Source organism: Tetrao urogallus (assembly GCF_951394365.1).
Source record: "Tetrao urogallus genome assembly, chromosome: 8".
Taxonomy (NCBI): Eukaryota; Metazoa; Chordata; class Aves; order Galliformes; family Phasianidae; genus Tetrao; species Tetrao urogallus.
In genome coordinates, this window is record NC_136821.1 from 2,174,699 (window position 1) to 2,196,110 (window position 21,412).

General features: G+C 40.5%; 1 protein-coding gene across 2 annotated transcripts in view; it reads right to left on the reverse strand.

The window, feature by feature from the left end:
- Window positions 1-16,598, reverse strand: part of MBD5 (methyl-CpG binding domain protein 5) — a gene marked incomplete at both ends in the record, with an annotated part of 39,243 nt that extends 22,645 nt beyond the window's left edge. For both annotated transcript variants that reach the window (XM_079539006.1, XM_079539005.1), the window contains 4 exons: window positions 5,970-8,108; window positions 11,285-11,465; window positions 12,072-12,174; window positions 16,486-16,598. In XM_079539006.1, coding sequence (XP_079395132.1) covers window positions 5,970-8,108; window positions 11,285-11,465; window positions 12,072-12,174; window positions 16,486-16,598 — 2,536 coding nt within the window. The remainder of the gene's footprint in view (window positions 1-5,969; window positions 8,109-11,284; window positions 11,466-12,071; window positions 12,175-16,485) is intronic.
- Window positions 16,599-21,412: the final 4,814 nt, after the last annotated feature.

A 21,412-nucleotide genomic window follows, 5' to 3' on the forward strand; every position in this document is an offset into this window, starting at 1 on the left:
CCCCCCCCCCCAAGATAACAACGCGAGAACATAGGGCACAATGTTGAAAAGCCATGCCAGATTTCAAACAACAGCAATTCCTTGTAATGATACTTTCCTGCCTCACCCCTGCCCCCAAGGAAAGTCTCTCTACATGCTTATATAAACACCGAAACCCAAAATCAATAGAACAATTCAATTGGCTTTATAATTAGAAGAGTAGCTGTCTGGCATCCTGTCTAGGGGTTATTTCAGCTTAAAAAGAAACTTTTCTCAGACATAACAAGTCCCATAAAGGATGCCAGCCAGCCACTCTTCTAAATCTTAAGTTGAAAAGTTCTGTTTTTATATTTCAGCGATCCATAAAAGTAAGGGGGGCAAATCAGAGGCTCTCATATTGGGTTACTTTAGAATGTAACACCTTAAAGATATACAAAATGGCATTTTCTATGTGTATGCACTGTAGTGTTTTATAACAACTGGTATTTTTCACGTAGATTATGGACAAATCCTGTGGTTGGACTGATGCAATTCATTACTCAGGAGGTTCAGCTTTGCAGCACAGGCAAAAAAGCAAGTGGGCACATTACAAATGGTACAGAAGTGGGATGTGTCCTGAAGATCATAACTCACGCCAATGAAGAAGAAATAAATGAACACTGGTTTGATTTGAAGGCAATTTTTCTTTGAATGGTGATCTGATGACCAACAAGATAATTTCTGATTTTGCCAAGATGATCTCCGATGGCTTCTCTCTGAACAGCTCTAGCCAACTGTTAGCATGGCAGAAAAGAGTCCTTCACAAGTCCTGGTTCTATCAGGATGAAATCCCAACCGATGAGGGTAGATGAGAACTACTGTAACAGTTAACACAGACAAATATTCTGGGCCATCAGCATGAAAGCAGCACACTTCTCTGAGATTTCCTATGCTCAGAAGGGAGGGCAGTAAGAGGGGAGATGTGAGCTGAACAGATACAAAGCTCTGACATAACTACCATTACTGTTGAGAAAGAACCTGGATTGTGAAATTTCACTTAGGTCAAGCTGAACTCTGCAAGCTCGTTTCAGTGTTTAGTAGCCTCAAAAAAACGAAGCCATCTATTTCTTCCATGCTGAATTTACCAGCACTCTGCCAGTGGATGTTGTCATTGAGCACCTGTCAACAAAGTAAAAACCAGAGAGCCACAGAATCATCCAGCCTGGAAGCGCCCATCAACATCATCGAGTCCAACCATCAACCTGACCCAAACTCAGCTCTCCACCTTTTCAGGTGCTACTGAAGTATGAATACCCACAGCAAGTGACACAACTCCTTGGCTATGCCCATATTTTTTGAAAGAGCAGATGGCAGGGCATTCCCAACAGCTGGAAAACCACCCGGCTTGACTCTCTGACCTGCTGACCAGCTCTCGGTGTGGGCTCAGCCTGGCTCCATGACCTTCTGTCAGGTACAGCAGAAATGGCACCACCAGGCTCACAGCCTGAGGTCTGACCCACCACCACCACAGCTTTGTGGTTCTTTGAAATCCAGTACTTCTGGGCCTTTCATGAGAAGTGACAGCTAACCAGAATGCCACAGCCAAGCTCTGGTTTTCTCAAGCTATGCACAGACCCAGGAGCACCCAAATTCCATGGGCATTTCTCTTTTATGCATCCAAGGACCTACCCAGCTTCTCTTTTCTTCCTTCTGTTTTGCAACATCACTGATCTGACAGTTTGCATTAAGTCTATTAAATCTTTGAGTCACTGTTTTCCAAGGCAATGTTCCATTCCCAATTATATTACACCAGACTTGACTGCATTAAAATAAATTCTGTTTGAGTGGGATAGAAGCTCCTCACTGATTGGCATCGGTCTTGTGTGCTCCTCTTCAATTAATTATATCTGTCTGTTCTCTGTACTGCAAATTTCACCGATACAATTTTACTATTCTGCATCTAGGATATAGTCTCAGTATTTTTTTTTTGCCAAACCTGTCCTTTAATTGTCACTGGTGAACGTTTAGAAGTTCCTCGTGTTTCTGATATTTCAGATACTTTATTATCTTTATTCCCATTAGCTACAGTTCGCCCCATTCTCAGCCACGTGTAGCTTTTACTCCCAAATATCTTTTCACTTGTTTTCCTGCATCCTTTTATACAAGTGGCATTCTTAGCAGGATTTGCATTGCTAAACATTCAATGCTTTGCACAGAGGTTTCCTACCCGCTGAACTCCTGGACTAACAGCAAGAAAATAATAGATGAAGCAGACTCTACACTAAGATCTATGACACAGTGAAGCAGCATTTTTTACAAACAAAAAACAAGAAACAAACAAAAACAGACAAACAGACAAATACAAAGACTGCTTCTGGGAGGCAAAGTGGCTTAACGAATAAATCCATAAAGCTGCCGAATTAGCAAATTGGATGCTACCTTCAGCTTGCATCTGAAGTCTGAGGGCTTGATTCGTAACGAGAAATTCAGTGTCAAAGGCTAACACAAGTACTAACAGCACTCATCACAGAAAGTGAGTCCAGAACCACATCTCTTGGCAAAAAAAGGAGACTTCTTCCAGAATGAATAGCTGTAAGCAGTCCATCCAGCAGTGGATTTGATGCTAGCTCCTCACATAAGACCACTGTTTTCAAATAAAATGTTTGCAACCTAAGTACTATGGAAACAATACAGAAGTTGTCAATAAAAACAAGTGCAACAGGTTTCTAAGGGTTCAAAATTGGAAAAGTAAAAAATCGTTCCACTCTGTAAATAAAAACGCTCATTTTTGTACCTATTCGGTTTTAATTCAATCACACTCATACTGAAACCCTGGAAACTCCGGGTATTACCTCTGCAAGAAGCTGACAAAAGGCAGAATAATAAAATTTGGTCCATGTGATTAAAGCCTAACTAAAAGCTTGGGCAATAATCAGCGATTTAATTGTGGTGATTCTCGGTATTTTCTCTCAGGAACCATTAACTGATTAGTAGCTATTCCCAATACTGGCACAGAAACAGAAAACAGACTCAGCAATTAAAATATGTAGAAACAAGGGGAAAAAAAAGCCACAAACTCAAAATGAATGTATGAATTTCCTGAAGACATCGTACACAGCTCAACTCAGCTCGCACACACGGCTCCTTCTGCATGCTTGACACTGTTCAACTCCATACACCACAATTATCAGCTTCATACAGAATAATTCATAATATACCTCTTGCCATTTTAGTCACATTCTGTGTAACTGAATGCAGCCTGGAAATAAACTTTTATTTTTAAAGGTTACCATTAACGCAAGATTCTCAACGTTTCATGCTCATTTCGAGGCAGGAACACTTCCATTCCTCTGCAAATACAGCAAAATGCCCTTATCTGGATTTTCACTGGCTATGGATTGGATTCAGACCTAACGTCTGAGCCGCGCGCTTCTGCGATGACTCAGGCAGGAGGCTGCATGAAGGACTGTGCAGTTTTCAGGGCGCTGCCACAGGGAATAATGCAAAGGCACCAGCTTCTGAAATTCCATCTTTAGAAAGTAAAAGGCTCTCCAGGTTTCTAGCCATCACAGGTATCAATAACAATACATAAACAGTTGCAGGTTGCACGTACTTCCCCAACACCAAAAATAAGGAAACAAAAGCAGTCAGCAGTGAGGAGCAGAAGCGCAGTCTTTGCCTAAGCAAGGTTGCCATTTACCATTTGGTTAAGAAGAAAAGCATCAATTTAAGCCCTTATAACTAGAAATCTAACAGTTATCCCTACAGTATTAGAAATACCATCCTTTTCTGATTGAAGTTTGGTTGTTTGAAAGGTTTCAGGTAAATCTGAAGTTCACACGTGGAGTTATCTATTTATTACTGATCATCATCCCTGCATGGTGCTCAAAGAAATGTGTAGACGTGGTACTAAGGAACGTGGGTTAGCAGGCAATATTGGTGGTAGGCAGACGGTTGGACTAGATGGTCCTAGAGGTCTTCTCCAGCCTTAGTGATCCCATAATTCTATATATTATGGATGAGAACTGTATTAGCTGCTTAAGTTGATGCCCCTTTCTCCATAGGGGTTTGCCCCCAGCTCTCTAAAGGCAGCGTGCAGCTCAGTGCACTTATACAGATTTGTTCTGTTGCTGTTGTCCCACAGAAGTTTGAGAGCAGACACTACTATTGTTTTTCCCTAATACAATAGCATGAGTCTTCTTGGGAGGAATTCTGCTTGCCTGAGGACCAAGACAGGCAAGACAAAGAAAGGCTCTGATGAGCTGCTGCTGTGTGTCACCAGCCTGAAGACAGCTATCATGAGTGGTGCCTGCACTACCAACCTAGTGGGGCAAGGCTCTGGCACAGGGCTGGGGTCACAGCGGTGGAGCAGCAACAAGATCCCACATAGGGATGAATTTAGATGCTCGGAAGCCTACCTTAATAGCTTTGTGCAATGTTTTATTGGTAACTTCTATACAGTGCAAAACTTCTCTTGATCAGTTCCTGTCTGGATTAACTTCAGGAACCCTGAATTATTTCAATCCTTTCCCAGAAGACAAATTACCACTGCTCAGTTTCTTGATGGTAACTGCTGGCACACAGGCTCTTATCTCACATAACGGTGTCTTCAGTTCTCTGTAAGGCAATGCAGTCCAATGTTGCAACAACTTCATAGCTTTCTTCAGCAGCATGGACACTGACAAAGCATACTGCTGATTCCCACTGACCATCAAAGAGGTGGAAACCCAAAGAGTTCTTGGAAAAGAGAGTTTCTGGTATGCTGAGTGGGACACAGAACAAAGCTCCTAGGGCAAAATGAGACCTCTGTTCTGTTGGCAAGAGTACAAGGACTCGTAACAGAAAACATACAAGAAAATATTCTTTGTCAGCGTGACAAGGCAAAACACCCATGCAAGGATTAATGGCTACTTGCTTGCAACACAAACCACTGATACAGCTATGGAAAAAAAAGCCTTATTTCCCCAGGAATGGAGAGGAACCCTCCAAAGTCATTAGAAACTGTAATTACCATGGCTTTTAAAAGTAATGTTTACCTATTTAATTCCATTCTGTACTTTAAAGAATAAGCGGCTCTCTTAGAGGAAGACCAAGAACACACATCAGGTTTTCTTGTGTTAACAAGCTTGTATGCTTACCTCACTTTCATTTGACCTGATGTATTTAGCTGTGATTACATCAAACCCACATTCTGACAGTTAACCACGCTGAAATACTGAAGTATCAAATAGTTTGTCTTTCCTGCCTAAGAAATTAACGTAGAACCATCCTTCAAAAATTCATGCTTTGTTCAGTCAATAGTAGTTAAACAAAATCAACATTTCTGAGCTGTCTCCCTTTCACCAATAAAGAGGATGAAGTTAGTAACAGTGGCAGACTTGCTTCCTCTTAAAGTCTTCACTGATGAATAAATCAGGAAATCTCGCTACGCTCTTCCAACTGCACATACAATTTATTCAACCATTTAATTACTGGCAGAGCAAAATTACCATGACAAAGGCAAACACGGACCTGGCAGCCTCCTTTCTGCCTCCAAAAAAGGTTATTTTGAAAACTCTTACATTTCTAGTATCTGCTGCCATCTCTGACAACTCTCAACTATTTAATGCAAGCAGTGAGGAACACATGTATAGCCTAGACACCAACTACCTGGCTAGCTATAGCCTTCCAGGGTTGAAGTAGCTCAGCATGATGCAGAAAAATTTATTTGGGCAAGAGATGAAAACTGAGGTCTAGGTGTGTACAAATGTGCATGGATTTTATCTGTGAAGTGTGTGGAATTTGGGAAGAGTTGTAACAGGAAGGAGGTCATGATGATTCTGTTTAGAAAAAGGGAGATACTTTTCTTATTTATTTTTGAGTATCTGGATATGAGCATGAAATAGGCATACTTTTCAGACTGGTAAACTCAAATTTAGAAAGTAGATAAGTAAAAGGAACCCATTTAAAAGCAGTCACCATATACTTCCGAACAGTCAAACATAAGGGTATCCTTTTAAAAGGAAACATACCTGCTTCAGGACTTGTTTGATTACAGCTGCTAGCAATGCTGTTTGGTATCACTGGAGTGGAGGATGCCTGGATTCTTGGCTGAGGTGGGTTCGGATGTAATGAATTTCCTAAAGCCATTCCTGACTGACTGAGCATCCCACAGTTCCCGCTAGCCTGCATCTGATTTATTAAACCTGCGAGATGGTTGGTGGTGGCAGGGCCAGTACCGTGGACAAAGTTAGTGTTTGTGTTCTGGCAGTGCATACCTTCCCCTCGTAACGGTAAACTCTGTGCCAGTGAGTTCTGAAGAGTGCCAGGGTTCATACTGGTGTCTGCAAAATGCATCTGGTTACCAGAGCAAGGTAAAACAGTATTTGAGCTCCCACAGCTGGTAGTACTATTGCTGCTCATGTGAGAGCTTTGACAACTCATGGACTGAAGTAACTGGGACATAGAGCTGATGGGAAAAGAGCTTTGACTTTGCTTTCTTACTAAATCAGATCCAGCTTTGGAAACTCCAGAACTCTCCAACTGAGACTGTCTCAGCAAACTCAACACTGTGGTGGTTGGCTGCTTTCGTTTTCTCAGAGGATCTTTTTGCTGAGACATCAATTTATCTCTCAGTGCTGCTCGACCACTTTGCCCTTCAGTCGTTGGTAGAAGCACATTGGCAGCAGGAGGGAACATGGTATTTAAAGTGCTATGTCCTTCGTTGTTGCCACCGCTGGCAACAGGTCCAGAATTGCTACTGCTGTTATTGTTGTTACCAGCAAGTTTATTTTGATTTGCTAGCTGTGCTTTGGCTGCTGCTGAGAGTAAACTACTTGCTGGAAAAGAGGCAGCATTGTGCTGGTTCAAGATCTGATTTAAAGGCATTCCCAGCAAACCAGGCTGACTCTTCAAAGAACCACTTCCAGCCGATGCAGTGGAAAAAACTGCATTGTTTGGAGGATTTAATACATTACTCATTCCAGCAATTAATGGGTTAGGGATGTCCTTGTATTGATTAAGTCCATCATGCTTGGTGGAGGGGCTAGATGGCATAGATGGTCTTGGCGACCCTATTGTTGACCGTGGGGACCTGGGAGGAACTTTAATACCAGTACAGGATGGCTGCGGTCCTACTGGAGGCAGCAGGAAATTTCCATGGTCTGATGATGTGGAAGAAGAACGTGATCTTTGGGGAGAAGCCTCTATCCTTCCAATCCCGGATCCCATCATGTGAACTGGGGATGTCACTGGTGAAGGAGATAGGGAAGTAGAAGCCGAATGCTGAACTCTTTGAACATGACTTCCATGGTTCATGTGACCAGGTTTTACAGTTGGCAAAGGAAGATTACTTGGCAAAGGGACGACAGCAGGAGGCATGCTTACATTCATCACGGGTACCTGAGAGTGGACATTTGAATGGAAAGTAGTTGGGTTAATGATAACAGGATTCTGATTGACTGGTTTGCTAGGAATAGGGTCAAGTATGCCAAGTGGATCCTTTTCTGATGTTAATGGCTTTTTCTGAAGAGCACAAGAAGGCGGTGGAGGAGGAGGAGGTGGACCTTGGGGTGGTTTATGGTGAAACATTGCTCGTGGTATTTCCATACCAGTTGAAAAATTACACATGGGTTTTTTCATTACAGGGCTTTTTGTGGTCAAGGTTGGGGAAAGAGGTATATTAGTCCTTCCAGCCATTGCACAGGATGACTGTATGGGAGAACCATGTAGCATTACTGATGGCGGAGACAGAGGTGTCCTGTTCATATGAATAGGACTTGAGTTGGGTGCTCCATGAAAACTGGGATTGTTCCTTGTGAAAACATCAGGGCTTCCAAGTGGGTCAGTCCTAGGAGAGATTGAGCCGTCTCCATATATCTGTGATCCTGATGAAGCTGGACTGGGCATCCCACCATGACTGCCACGATATGGAGACTTCTGTCCAAGTTCATTACTACCCAATCTCTGCCTAGGATAGACAGAATGAAGTTCTTGTTGCTGGCTTCCAGCCATTTCTTGCACATAAAGCCTACCCATGGCATTAGATGCCCCTATCATCAACTTGAAAGGAGTCTTACATTCTGGCATCACAGAATTTGTAATTCCTTCATGTGATTTATTCCTCATTGATCTTGGAGTTGCTGCTCGAGTAGGAACTACCGGAGTTGCACCTGATATTAAAAACACAACAGTTACTATTTTGAAATCTGGAATCACACATTTCAGTACACAAATAATGTGTGTGAAATCAGTCATTACAGCCTTTTGGCTAAACTTTTACTTAAACAGCAGTAATACCTAAATCACCAAACTGTTGCTGGAATGGTGCAGACTACCCTACTACAGAGCACAGTTGAACAGATCACAACTCCATTTCCCAAATAAAACTTGCATATACATAGACAACTTTAGATCTTGTGTTTCTCAGGTTTTAAGCACATTTGCTGCCCACTTAAAATGTATTTCAGTGCTGTTCTTTCAAAACTTCGATACATATGCTTTTATTTTTTCCCCTTTCTCTAAACATCATCTCCAGTTTTCCACTCCTGAATCTCCAGCATCATCACTTCAGCTACAGCACCAGCTGGAAGAGCTGGCAGGAGGAGCAGTCTATCACTATCACAGGGAAAAGGAACCTCTGGCACCATCTATTGAGTACAGGAGGAACAAGGCCCAAGAAGGGTTTAGGTTAATCTCTCCTTGCTCTACAGGAAAAAAAAGCCCTGCCCTACAAGTTGTGCCTGATAAAGACGATTGGGGAAATGCACTGTGCTACTTTGATACTGACTTCTATTCAGCAAAACACTTCATTGCGTGGATCTGAGAGGATGTGGCTGATCAAGGCAGGGTGCAGCATACTTGCTGCTCGGTGTCACTCCCTGGCACTGCGGGCACCAAGTTTCAGTCCTCTGAGTAAATCTGCTCTTAGCTGTGCTAAAAAGGTTATATTATACAGTGGCTCGCAGTATTTTACTGAATTAAGGCTTTTCTAGCAGGTTTTGCAACAGATTACCTTGGTATCAACATGCTAAACTTAACAATGGGCTCTACCTCTTACATTTGCCTTCAGGATAAAGAGTTTGGGGATATGCACACATTTGAACCCCTACAATAAGGAAAAAATTACTGTAAACTTCAGTGTTGAGACTTGATCTTCCAACACACAAAAGACCGCTTCCCTTTTCTGCCCATCAACATCAGTTTTGTTTAATAAATAAATACTCCTTCAGCACCTTCCTTCAAGAATACCCTCACAGGCAGCTCCAAGCCTGTGGACTTTCTGCCAGTTTTACTGCTCTGGGGATTTGTAATTCAGTTTGCAGCAGGAACTCAGCAAAGGAAAATGATTGCGTTCTTGGCATGCAGCCCCTAAATATGCAAACTTAAGCTTGAGCACTGAGCTGAAGATTTCATGTTCAAACAAATTCAGAGGTACCTTTAAATTCTCCTACACACAAGAACTCAATTCCCTTCTTTCCTTCTCTCCGGCCATAGGAGACAGATGGCACTGAAAATCCTGCCTTCATCCTATTTGCTGAACCAGCTACATCACGACAGACACAAACACGTTGCCCTTCTCAAAATACAAACCAAGTCCCATTCTGGGGACAAATCTCAAGACTGAACTGCAACATGAAATACAAGAACCCTTGTGTGTAGTGCTGAACCCAAACAAATGGGCAAATGCATGTGTAAATGATGATAAACAGTGTTTTGTTTACCAAGGCAAGTTAGTGGGAAATTTTCTTCTTCCTTTAGAGATAAAATTCTGATCAATAGAGAAGGTAAAAATAAGATTCGTGTCTTAAATACTTATCTGTTCTCCTCTCCTTCATTTGGCTATTTTACTTTTTAGCTGTAACTGTATTTTAAGTAACACTAACAGACAGTAATAACAAAAACAATAGTAAGGAAAATGCATAGCAACTTGGGAAATTGTACAGTTAGGTCTAAAAACAAGCCTCTGCTGCAAAAAAACATAATTTAAAGAAAGATTTAAATCCATAAATAATCTCAAAGTGCAACAGCACTTGACTACTATGAACCTCACTGATGTCTTCATATTGTCTTGCAATTTATTATTATATATCCATTACATTTTTCACTTTAATTCAGGCTGCAGATGGTAATTATCAAGGGTTGTTTCCCTAAAGTTGTAAGCATCACAGCATGTAAGCATAATCTTTCAGAGCTCTGTATTAAAAGTAAGTTTACTCCTTTGTCCTAACTACTTGCAGTAACACTGCTTCAGACCTTTTCTTGTCCTTGCAATCCTTAGAAAATACCAAATTTTCAATCTGGGTTTCCATGCACTCTGTTTTTGTAGTTATTTCTATCAGTGCTAACTTTGTATCTTAGCTGAAGTAGCTTTGTTTCCTGGTAGTCATTCTCCTGATGCCCTCATTGACAGCAACTCTATCCCCTTTCAGCCACAATTCTGGGAGGCTAAACAAGATAAACACTTTCAAATGACTTCTGTAGAGCAGATTCTGCACTGCCCTCCCAGAAGAGCCTCTGCTCTATTTAAACTTGAGTGCCTCTAGCAAGAACAGTAGAACAGGAAGGCAGCAAGCACAAAAAGACATTGGTACCTCTCTGTCTCGGAATCACATTGATGTGCACCATACTGCCATCTGGTACTGCTCACAGGCATCTCTGATCAGCTACTATATCTAGGTGTTCTTTCTCAATAATTTAGGGCTAATAGCTTTTCTCCTCTAGTCCCCAGGTGAATAACCTCACAATTAACAGGATTTGTTACTGCAACTTTTCTTTCACTCCAGGTGTCAACGATCCTCCAATTTTCCAAAATGTTTTGATCTTCTTTTGTTTCAAATAATACTCACAGCTTCATCCATCAACAAAATTACTTGACTTTTGTTGATCTGGATAATTAAAATGCTAATCCAGGTTGCTCTCCCAAAATAATCCTTGAGAAATTACAGTGGAGATTTTTAGTTGTATATTCTGCCTTGCAATACAATTTCCCATTTAGCCAAGTCCTTAGCCACATTCTAATCCCTTTATAATCACTTTATTCAGCTTCCCTAATTTCCCATGTGACAGAATATCAGACATATTACTACAGTTCCAAAAGATGAGAGCTAATGTATTTTCTTTGTGTAGAACAATCTGATATCTTTTCCAAGAAAATCATGCTCTTATTCTGGGATGACCTGCTTTTTAGATTCATTTTCTATCTACCTACATCTCTCTAATTACTACTTCCATTTTTAACTTGAATCTGTTTACTACTGCAATCACAGATATATAAGGCTTTTGGGGGTGTACATTAATTATACATAAAAAATTAGTTAGCTAAATGACTTTGCATGCTATTACTCACTTGTTCCACCACCAGGACTAGTTAGAACTAGTGAAGGATGTGGTGCTTCCATGCTTTTATGAAGTGTAGCCACAGCAATAATTTTTCTTTTATGTATGCATAGTTTGGTGACATCCTCATCTGCTTTAACATCTTCAGCAGTTCTCTGCTTCACAGCAGCTCCAGGATCAAAATTAAAGACCTGAGTGTAGAAATTCCAACATTTAAAATCATTACTGTATTACCATTACTATAGAATCATAGAACCATAGAATCACCAAGGGTGGAAAAGACCTAAAAGATCATCCAGTCCAACCGTTCACCTGTTCCCAATAGCCCCCACTAAACCATGTCCCTCAACACAGCATCCAGCCTTTCCTTGAACACCCCCAGGCTCGGTGACTCCACCACCTCCCTTGGCTATATTAAAGGCTTTTCATTTTCTGGAATTATCAAGGAAACTACATTTCATAATACCCACCATACCTACACGCTTGCTCTAAAATACACCCTGTGAACCAAACCCCAGCAGCTGGTTAGGGAAACTGACTCCTGCTGAAGCTGCCATGTCTGAGCACCACACATGAACACATTGCTGTTGATGGTAAGCTGCCAGTTTAATAGGAGAACTTTCAATCACCATGAGAATTGAGCCTCCGTGCAGGGAGAAGGCAGAGAGGAGATCCACTTATTTGTGTGCATTCTACATACGATCAGAACAGAATTTAAGTCACGGCACAGTACATCAGCTGACATAGTTAGCTGATAAGGATTACATTGCAGAAATCAGAGATTATTATTTCTTTACCTTGGGAAGAACAAGAGGACATTCTAGGCCACATTTGCAGGTTCCATCAGTCAGCAAGTAAGTCTTCACCTGCTCCAAGCAGGATAATAAAGACCCACTGGGACTGTAAAGAAACAGAAATGATAAATTCAAGCTATTTGACAGGTCATGACCTCTATCCACCATTCTAACAGCTCACACAGACAGAATTGGATACAAAGCTAAGATTTCATATTTAGTTTCATAGTACTTCTTGCTTTTAGTCCAGAACGGAGAAGAAACCAAAAACAGTGAAAAAAAGCAGCAACATTTTAAAGAAAGATTTTACCCCAGAAAAACGAACACGTGCAAAGAAACCAATTGAGATGATTGATATTTACTATTCAAAATACAATTATATTGAAAGCTTTAACTATTGCCTTACAACACTAAGATGAATTTCTCAATCTTCTCTCCTATAAAGTGCAACACACAAGCAGAGGGCAATCCCCACAAACCTCCCCCCCAGATCCCATCCCTGCAGTTCCACTGAGGCGTGACAGTCACTTCTACTTTCTAGGGCTGGAATCTAATTTATAAAGAAAACATCACAAATGTATTTCAAGTATGAGAGAACTCAGAAAGAAAAGGGAGAACAGTAGCACAAGTATTGGGGCTGGGTCTGTTGGCTGCATACAGTGTAGTTTATTCAGCTGTAACTTCAACCTTCCCACTGAAAGTGTGAAATACTGCACCACGAAGCCAGCCCAGGGAGTTTCTGATAAACTGCACTTGGATTTTTCTTGCTCCCATCAGAAAATCATTATCTCCACCTCCAAAAATGGGACACTGGAAATTCTGTTATGGTAAAATCACTAAGTCATAAGATGAAAGAAGTTCTTATGTCAGAAACCTCTAACCTTCACACTGCTCTCTATTACTTAGCCATCCGAACTGTTCATCAGGAAAAGAACACAACAGTTTGAGAGGACTGGCTGAAACACTGGTCCTTAAAAGCCCTTATTTTAACAAAAACAACGTAAGTGGAAGAGTCTGGATGATGAAAACAGCCAAGAGTCAAAATTCCAAACTATGATGAACTTTCATACTTAAAACCTGATGTATAAACAACTAACGCACAACAAGAACTTACTCATCTACAAAGCAACATCTGCAAATGTCATTTAAAGTCACATTAACAGTTTCAGTAATTTATTTACCAGATCTGCCCTAAAATGGTTATTTTAGAGAGAACCACTTAGGTCGAATATGTGCAACACTGACATTTGAGGATAAAGTAAAAGCAATCTAAAAATAATGGTAGAAGCACGAAGAAAAATGACTTACAGGCCAGAGAGCCAAATCTTCATCAGCCTAATCTGAGCAAGCACCCCGGAGCAGCCACGCTGCATAGGTGAGGTCCTCACCTGGGGTGTCACAGCTTCCACAGGAGAACTGCAGACTGCCATTTGCTCTGTACAAGCCCATCCACACACCAGTAGTTTTTAGTAAGCTTTACCAGTGCACAGCTTGCCTGCAAAACGCAGCTACAGGTGCAAGGAGATAGTGGAGACTAGAAACAACTGACCCATAGGGTATATGCACACACCAAGGAGGGTGCAAAGCCAGCTCTGCATAACCCACGCTTACCAGGAGCACACAGAGCAGCCCACTGAAGCTGTGGCACTACAGGATTCACCGTACCTGCTGCATGTATGCGCAGTTATCTGCCCACTGAAATACCAAAACTAAGAAAAGGCCCATTTTTTTTTCTGTTCTGCTGGGTTCTTGCACAGAACAAATGGGTGCATGCAATGAAACCCGGATATAGAGAACAGCCCAACTGATTCATGCCAGAAATCAGGTCTGCTGCACACCAGTTATGGACTGCATGGACCTACGTAATGGCAAGGCATCTTCTGCATGAACAAATTTCCTCATGCTTTTGTACTGCAAAGGATATGCAGGTTTTTTGTCACTCTGGACATCCAGGGGTTTTAAGACTCCAAAGAAATATGGGAGAGCAAATTACATATTTGCATCAGTTACTGACAGCTATGGAATGTCCACCCGCTATTAAAAACCTTTTCTCAGTTTATTCCACTGTAACTATCTGCTTGCAGTAACCTGAGGAAGAGATTATCTCCAAGCAGCACTGTTAGTTACTAAGAAAGCAGTGCTTCAACCTGACAATAAAAACTAATTAATAGATTTAACTCAAAGCAACTGTTGACAGCTGATAAAAAGCATGTAAGCTTTATAAAGAAGCACAAATACACCGAGTCCTTATTCAGCTGAGATCATCTACTCTTAATACATACACTTATTTTCCTCTGGATAGCTTTTGAGTCACTACAGTTCGGCCTTCCTTTCCTTCGATAAATGCAGTGGGTATTTTCAGGGTGGCTGTTCCTTTAGAAGGGCTCAACAGCAGTTTCCCTAGAGAGCTTAGGGAGAGTTCATCCTTGAAGATGCAGCTAACAACGCCAGCAAGTGACCTGATGGAGTGCTGCTCACATCCCACGTTGGATTAGATGACATTCATCCCTTCCAACCATTACTTTCCACCCCATGCCTTTCACCAAATAAGAATGTGGATGAGCATCTAGACAACATCTAGACCTCCCTGAAGCAGAATGGCTTACAGAGGAACAGCAGCAAACTCACTATTGGATTAAAGAAAGTACATGGACAACACTTGGAAAGAGGGCTGAAATAATACCAGCTTCCCTAAAACGAAAAAGACAACTGGTAAACTTGATTAACAGGGTCAACTGGAATAAAAGCAGTGTTTCTCATAAGGCAATTGAGAATAGAAATAGTAAGAAACAACAACAACAAAAAACATTAAAAAAAGAAGAGCAAATAACTGTCAGAATTATAAACAAATGTACTTGTTTCTAAGCACGTAAGACTTCTTTAAGAGCTTTATGATCTGTTTCTTACAGCTGTAGAAAAGAAAATTCAAAAACAGGTGGGCTCATTAGGCATATAAAAATAGCAAAGAATTTTAAGTCCCGATGTCTGGATACAACGATGAAAGGAAAAAAAATACCCAACAAAAAGCACCACAAACCAAACAACTCTTTCTTTTTCATTGATTTTTAACTGAGGCAGAGGCCCCGTAAATTACAGCAATAATGAGAAATACAAGGGGAAGGCTATTCATCTTTGACATGCATATCACTGACGTGGATTTTGTTTGATTCTGCCAACTGAGAATATAAACAAGAAATCCTGGAATGTATTTGATCTTTTATGGTGGTTTAGTGTAAAATTGGAGTATGCTGAGACTCATTAAAGAATTTGATATTGTTAATATATAAAACGTTGTGTACAAGAGGCTATTTTAATCAGAAAAGAGTGGAATAAGTATAAGACAATAATGAATGGATAATCATTTAGATTAATGTGATGTAAACCTGATGTACCTACATTTTGTTAAAGCTAACTTTGATCTTTTTCCGATAAGCTTTAGATTGCAGTACGTTTGTCTGAGCACACACACTTAATGGTAATTTCAATACGTTTCTTTGAGACTGCTCCAAGATGAAGGAAAAAATTCTATAAGCTAGGAACAGAAACAAATAAAATAAATAAAATATCTGAAACTTTGGCTTTAGGCTTGCTTTCCTGTATATTTTTTTTTCTACATTAGAAATGGGAGCAAGCTGTAGAAGTCGGTCCCGCCGAGGCATGACAGTGATTTTGTACAAAGAACCTTCATGGGCTTTAAAACGTTTTCTATGGCTACTGAGTATAGTTACACCATCTAATTTCCTTTCAAAAGACAGTAAGTAAACCACAAAAGTACAGTGGAGATCTGGAACGTAAACCCAAAAGAGACAGCAAAGAAGAGCTACTGAATGTCAGGATAAAGTTGCGTGGCACCACACAAACTGAGCTGAAGCCAGAAAAAAGTCCCGTTCTATCTCATCTGCCATGAATTGTTTGAATGCCTGATTGTTCCTTTGAACACGACCAGCAAATGGTCTTGTAGAAAGTGGGTGCTGAGCAAGGAAAAGGCAATGAGAGAAATTTCTCATCAATCTCAGATGTGACCTAAGAAATCCTCTGGCTAGTTTCATTGTAAAAGGCTTCAATAGTGGAGGCATTAAGTCAGGTTAAATCTGCTACTGCTCAGCTTTAAAATCCACATGACGATAATAAGTAATAAAGAACTATTCGTGCCTAAAGCAAAATGTATAGTAAGGATATCAAATTTTCAAGACCAAGTAATATTAGATTTGTAATGACAGAGTATGTGCTGCAGGCGTGCAAATGGCATAACTCAAGTGGACTCCATTAATATCAGCAGGATGAACGATCTAGCACTTCCAAAAGAATACGCCCTCGAACTCCTTGAGTGTAAGAACTAGCCAGGTCACTAATCTACCACACGTTCTGGCAAAACTACAGTGCAAACAACAACAGCAACCACTTGAGGTAACCATACCTGATATAGAGCACTCCACTTTGGTCCACCCGTCGCTGCCAACCAACGGGAACTTGCACTGCTGGTGGCCCTCCATCCGTGTCCCCTCCGTCACACTCCTTTCCACCATTCATTTTTCTGTTTCTGTTTATGAGTCTTCAAAGATATCAACAGTAAGATGATATCCTTTTACTACATGTCATCATGGCCTCCCAAAGAAGGCCATTCAGTACATCTTTCCCCAAATTGTACAAAGTGCATTGGGAGGCTCCGGCTCAGTTTGAAACCAAGTCCTTAAAAGTGGCCATTTTTGTTAATGAGTCAGTTTCCCATTATAATCCACATTAAATATGCAATGTTTAACTCCTTATATATTCATAAGGACGAACTATATAGATAAAAATTAGTGCTTCCAACTTGGGAAAATCATAATTCACCAATCCTTTGTTACCTGTCAGAAAGGAGAATGGGGAAAAGGAGAATTTCTAGTTCAACAGCATGGTTCCAAGCTTGATGACTAAGATAACTTGTATTTTGTGAAAGCTCGTCTCATTTTTATAAATATGAGTCAGATCTAATACCTCCAGGTATTATACCCTTTATATGCCACATTCTTTTTGTTTTCTTTTTATCTTCTGTTCATTATCCAAGTTCTCTTCTTGACTTTCTTTCATGACTTCCTGGCTCCAACAAAACAGCCTGCAAAACACAGACACAGAAAATACATCAGCCCTTTTTTGAAGTCTATCAGTCCAGCCCAGTAATTCATGAAGATGTATACAGCTGCATCCATTTAAAGAGCTTAGAATCCAAATTTCAAATGTCAATGAAACCATCATAATATGGGTTATGATAAAAATACAATCTGGCTAATATATTTTATGATTATACGTGGATGCCACCGAACTACATCTTAAAAGCCAAGACAATGCAACTTCTATTAAATAGTTAAAGCACAGTTTGGGTGAACTAAGAGATGTATCATTAAACCAAGGAGTTCCACATATGCTGCTATTCAAAATTATCAACAGATGACTAGCTCTATTAATGCCCTTTAAAAATTGTTTATAAAATGGAACAAATTTAATGTGAAGGAATCTGCTTCTGGGGTTGATAATATCAATAAAATGTTACATTTAGATTAGATTGAAATAACTTCATAAAAAAAAAAAACCAACAAACACTTATACAACAAACAGGAAAATGACAGCAATTATGATCCTCCTAATCAATCTAGTTTTGGAATCTTCATGTTTTTCTGTACTGATCTCAGTATTCCCATGAAAAAATCTGATATCATAAACAGTCACTTCCCCCCACGTTATACTATGAATAGATTTTCGTTGCTGTATTTCAGGATTAAACAAAGTGTGCTGTTCTTCAAAGAAGTTTTCCAAGTAGATGTGACTTCATTTATAAGACCAGAAGTCTTATTAAGGTGAGACAAACATGGGATATTTCATGTAAACAGTACATACGAGAAATCTATAGAACATAAAAGAAAACGGCACTGATGACTATTGTAGTAATGACATTAATGGGCTTTATTTGGAATTGTATGTCAGTTCTGCCTCACTCCTAACACTAGTGTTACGCTAACATTAAAAAACATAGTATATGTTACTATAGATCTGAAAGATTTTAGTAAGGAGAGGCTTTTTGAGCTAGAACATTAAGTCCAAGAATCCTACGTTTCTGCAACAGCAGTACAAACAACACATTACATCTACATTTACCAGTAAGAGCAGTCTTCCCCCAGACCACTAGAAGAAGGCTACAGAGACAGACAGTCCTCAAAAATACTCTAAGTACACTTACACAGGACATTCTCTTTACACGTGCTACTTACAAATGTAAATTTCAAAACGCTAAATAAAAGAGAATGTCTTCAAAACCAATATGGACTGGGAAGGAGCCAGCTGCACATAGCCCTGGGCTAAGGGCTGAAATCTAAAGATGAAAGATTAAGAAGGTAACAGATGACATTTCATCAAAAGCAAGGCAGAATTTATCTTTAACTTTCAGCGTTACCATTGAATGGTGTATTGGCAGATCTATTACAGGTCTCATGTAAGGCTAAAATAGATAAATAATGTTTTTTACTGAGAATTAACTTTCTCTAATACAGTAAAATCTGACTCAGAAAATACATATATAAAATACTGGAAGCGCATATCGCAGAGAGCATTGCTAATCTCTTTGCACAGCCTTACTGTGGCTCATGTTGCTATTTAGGGCAATTACACTGCATCCATTACAAGAAAAAAGCCATCACTTTCTTTTTTGCTCAAACAGCAAGAGACACTTTGAAGTAACCCTATATTTCTACTGGTTCTGCAGTACCCTGCATTAGCTAACATCCCATTCCATCACCACCGCAATACTTATCAGATAAACCACTTTTTTGTACTGCACATAGCTTGAAACAGTACCAAAAGAAGCAAAAGAATTCATGTAGCTGTCTCTTCTGTGGAGAATATTCAAACATTTTTACTCAGTACAACGGACTGGAATACAATGGCTGCTTCTATCATATACCTTCCATCCAAGTTTATTATTGGCATGACTTTTTCCTGAGAAATACTAGAGGCTAAAAAATGTAAACTAACACAAACACCCGAGCAACGTGGAACGTAAAGCTGAATCAGAACATATGTGCATTATCCATTCTTCCCCAGGTACAAAAATAATTCAAACAACACATTTAGGAGAAAAGAGAACACTGCTATTCACACTACAGCATTTGACCTAACTTGCAATTTACCATGTGCAAGTGGGGCTCTGTGAGGATCCACTGATGTTTCTGCGTGCAATGAATTGTAGAACAGAAGTCTAAGGCTCTCTGGAAGCTCCGTGCAAGTACACAGCTCAGCAGTGAGTGACTAGAATGGTTTTATGCATTTATATGAAAATATAAATATATTTATAAATATATATAAAGTGAGATTGCTTCCCAGTTCTGAACGAATTGGCACAAACTGCAGGCAATAAAGTAGCAAACGTGCTTTGAAAGTAATGCCTCCTAATTATTTCCATGGAAATGACAATGGATAAAAGGAGCACAGTAACACTATTTGATAGAGAAAATTCTCAGCTGCAAAATGCCATTTCTCAACATAGCCACCACCATCAGCTCTGCGTTTTTACCAGCGATGAACAGAAGCGTGCGAGTTGCGCTTGTGAAAATCTGCAGCAATGGAGGTGATCCATAGTTTCACAGCTGCTAGGATGGTGTTACTGCTAGGAAAATGTTGCTCATGCTGTCCATCTTTCATGGTCCCAAACAGATGGAAGTCAGAAGGTGCCAAATTTGGACTACATAATGGGGAGTTCAGTCAAGTAGTGCAGTCCAGCCAAGACCTGCAATGTCCTCCATGGTCCTCAAACTGGTGTGGGGCCTGGTGTTCCTGTGTTGCAAGAGATTCTTTTCTACTCTGGCTTGATTTCTGGAGGTTTGAGCCTTCAGCTTAGTCAGTGACATCATGTAGTGAACAGAGTGGATGGTTTGCCCTTGTTTCAGGAAATCCAGGAAATCACCCATTTCCCATCACAAAAGGCAGTGCGTATCAATTCACCCACAGAAGGCTGCATCTTCAACTTTTTCTCTGATAGGGAATTCACATGTTGCCACTCCATGGACTGCCAGTTTGGACTCTGGCTCCTAGTGGTGACACCACACCTTGTCACTGGTAATGATGCAATCCAGGAAACTTCAGCCTTGTTTAATAGGTCCTGACAAACTTCCATACAGTATTCTTTCTGTGCCTGTGTGAGCATGTGTGGGACTCATCTGGCAAAATCTCTGCAATATTCCAACATTGCCACCACCATTTCCAATACACTGAGGCCAATGTTCACCTCCATACACAGTCCCCTGCTTGTAATCCACCGATCCACGCAGACACTTTAGTGCTTGTGGTGGCAATGGTGATGAGGAGATGGTTGGACTAGATGATCTTATAGGTCATTTCCAACCTTGTGATTCTAAGATTCTTTGATTCTATGATAAGCCGATCAACTGTCCCTGGAGATGTTCAAGAAACATTTAGATGTTGTACTGAGGCTTAGAGGGAAATATGACAGACGGACGGTTGGACTGAATGGTCTTAGAGCTCGTTTCCAACTTTGGTGGTTCTTTGATCCCATGATTCATTTCATGGAGTGACAAGCATACACTGACATCTGAAACGCGGTTTGTCTTTCATCTTGCTGTTGCCACTGTTGAAATGCACCACCCGCTGCCTCACTGCACCACCATCCACTGCTTGGTCTCCATATGCATTCCGCAAGCATCAATGAATGTCTATGGGAACAATTTTTTCTGCATATAAGAATTCAGTGACACACCTTTGCTTCATACGCACTTCCATGGCAGGTGCCATTTTGTCTGACTGCCCTGCCCCTCTGCTGCCACTTGTCACACAGCAACAAAACATAACAAAATACTGGAGGGAAGGTTTAACCTTAACTGCCATACCACCAACATCTTATTCTGATGTGGGCCAACACAGTACCACAGGAGGCATTAGTTCCGGAGCACTCTCATATAACGTAAGCGTTGCCTATTTCTATTATGCATGAATTGCAAAAATATTAGATTGCCATCAATGTTCTGGTAGAGAAATTCTTCAGTAGCCCTCATATGCTGAGTTGCTTTATTTAACAGCACCATTGAAAAGTTAAGCACATTGCAGACTTCTCCCAAATGGGTTCATCCTCTCCACATCTGATTTAACAAAAGGCACCCACTGCATTTTCCCCATACCTGGTTATCAGTCAAACAAAGAAAATGGAGCTAAGGAAGACAGCAGTGAAAAAGAGGTTAAGACTCGCTTAATACAGTCTGAGTCTGGCTCTTTTTCCCCTTAACACTGACACGGGCTGGATTTGTAAAACGTTTTATATGCTAAGACAGCCTAGACAAGAAGCTGAAGCATAAGAGGACAAC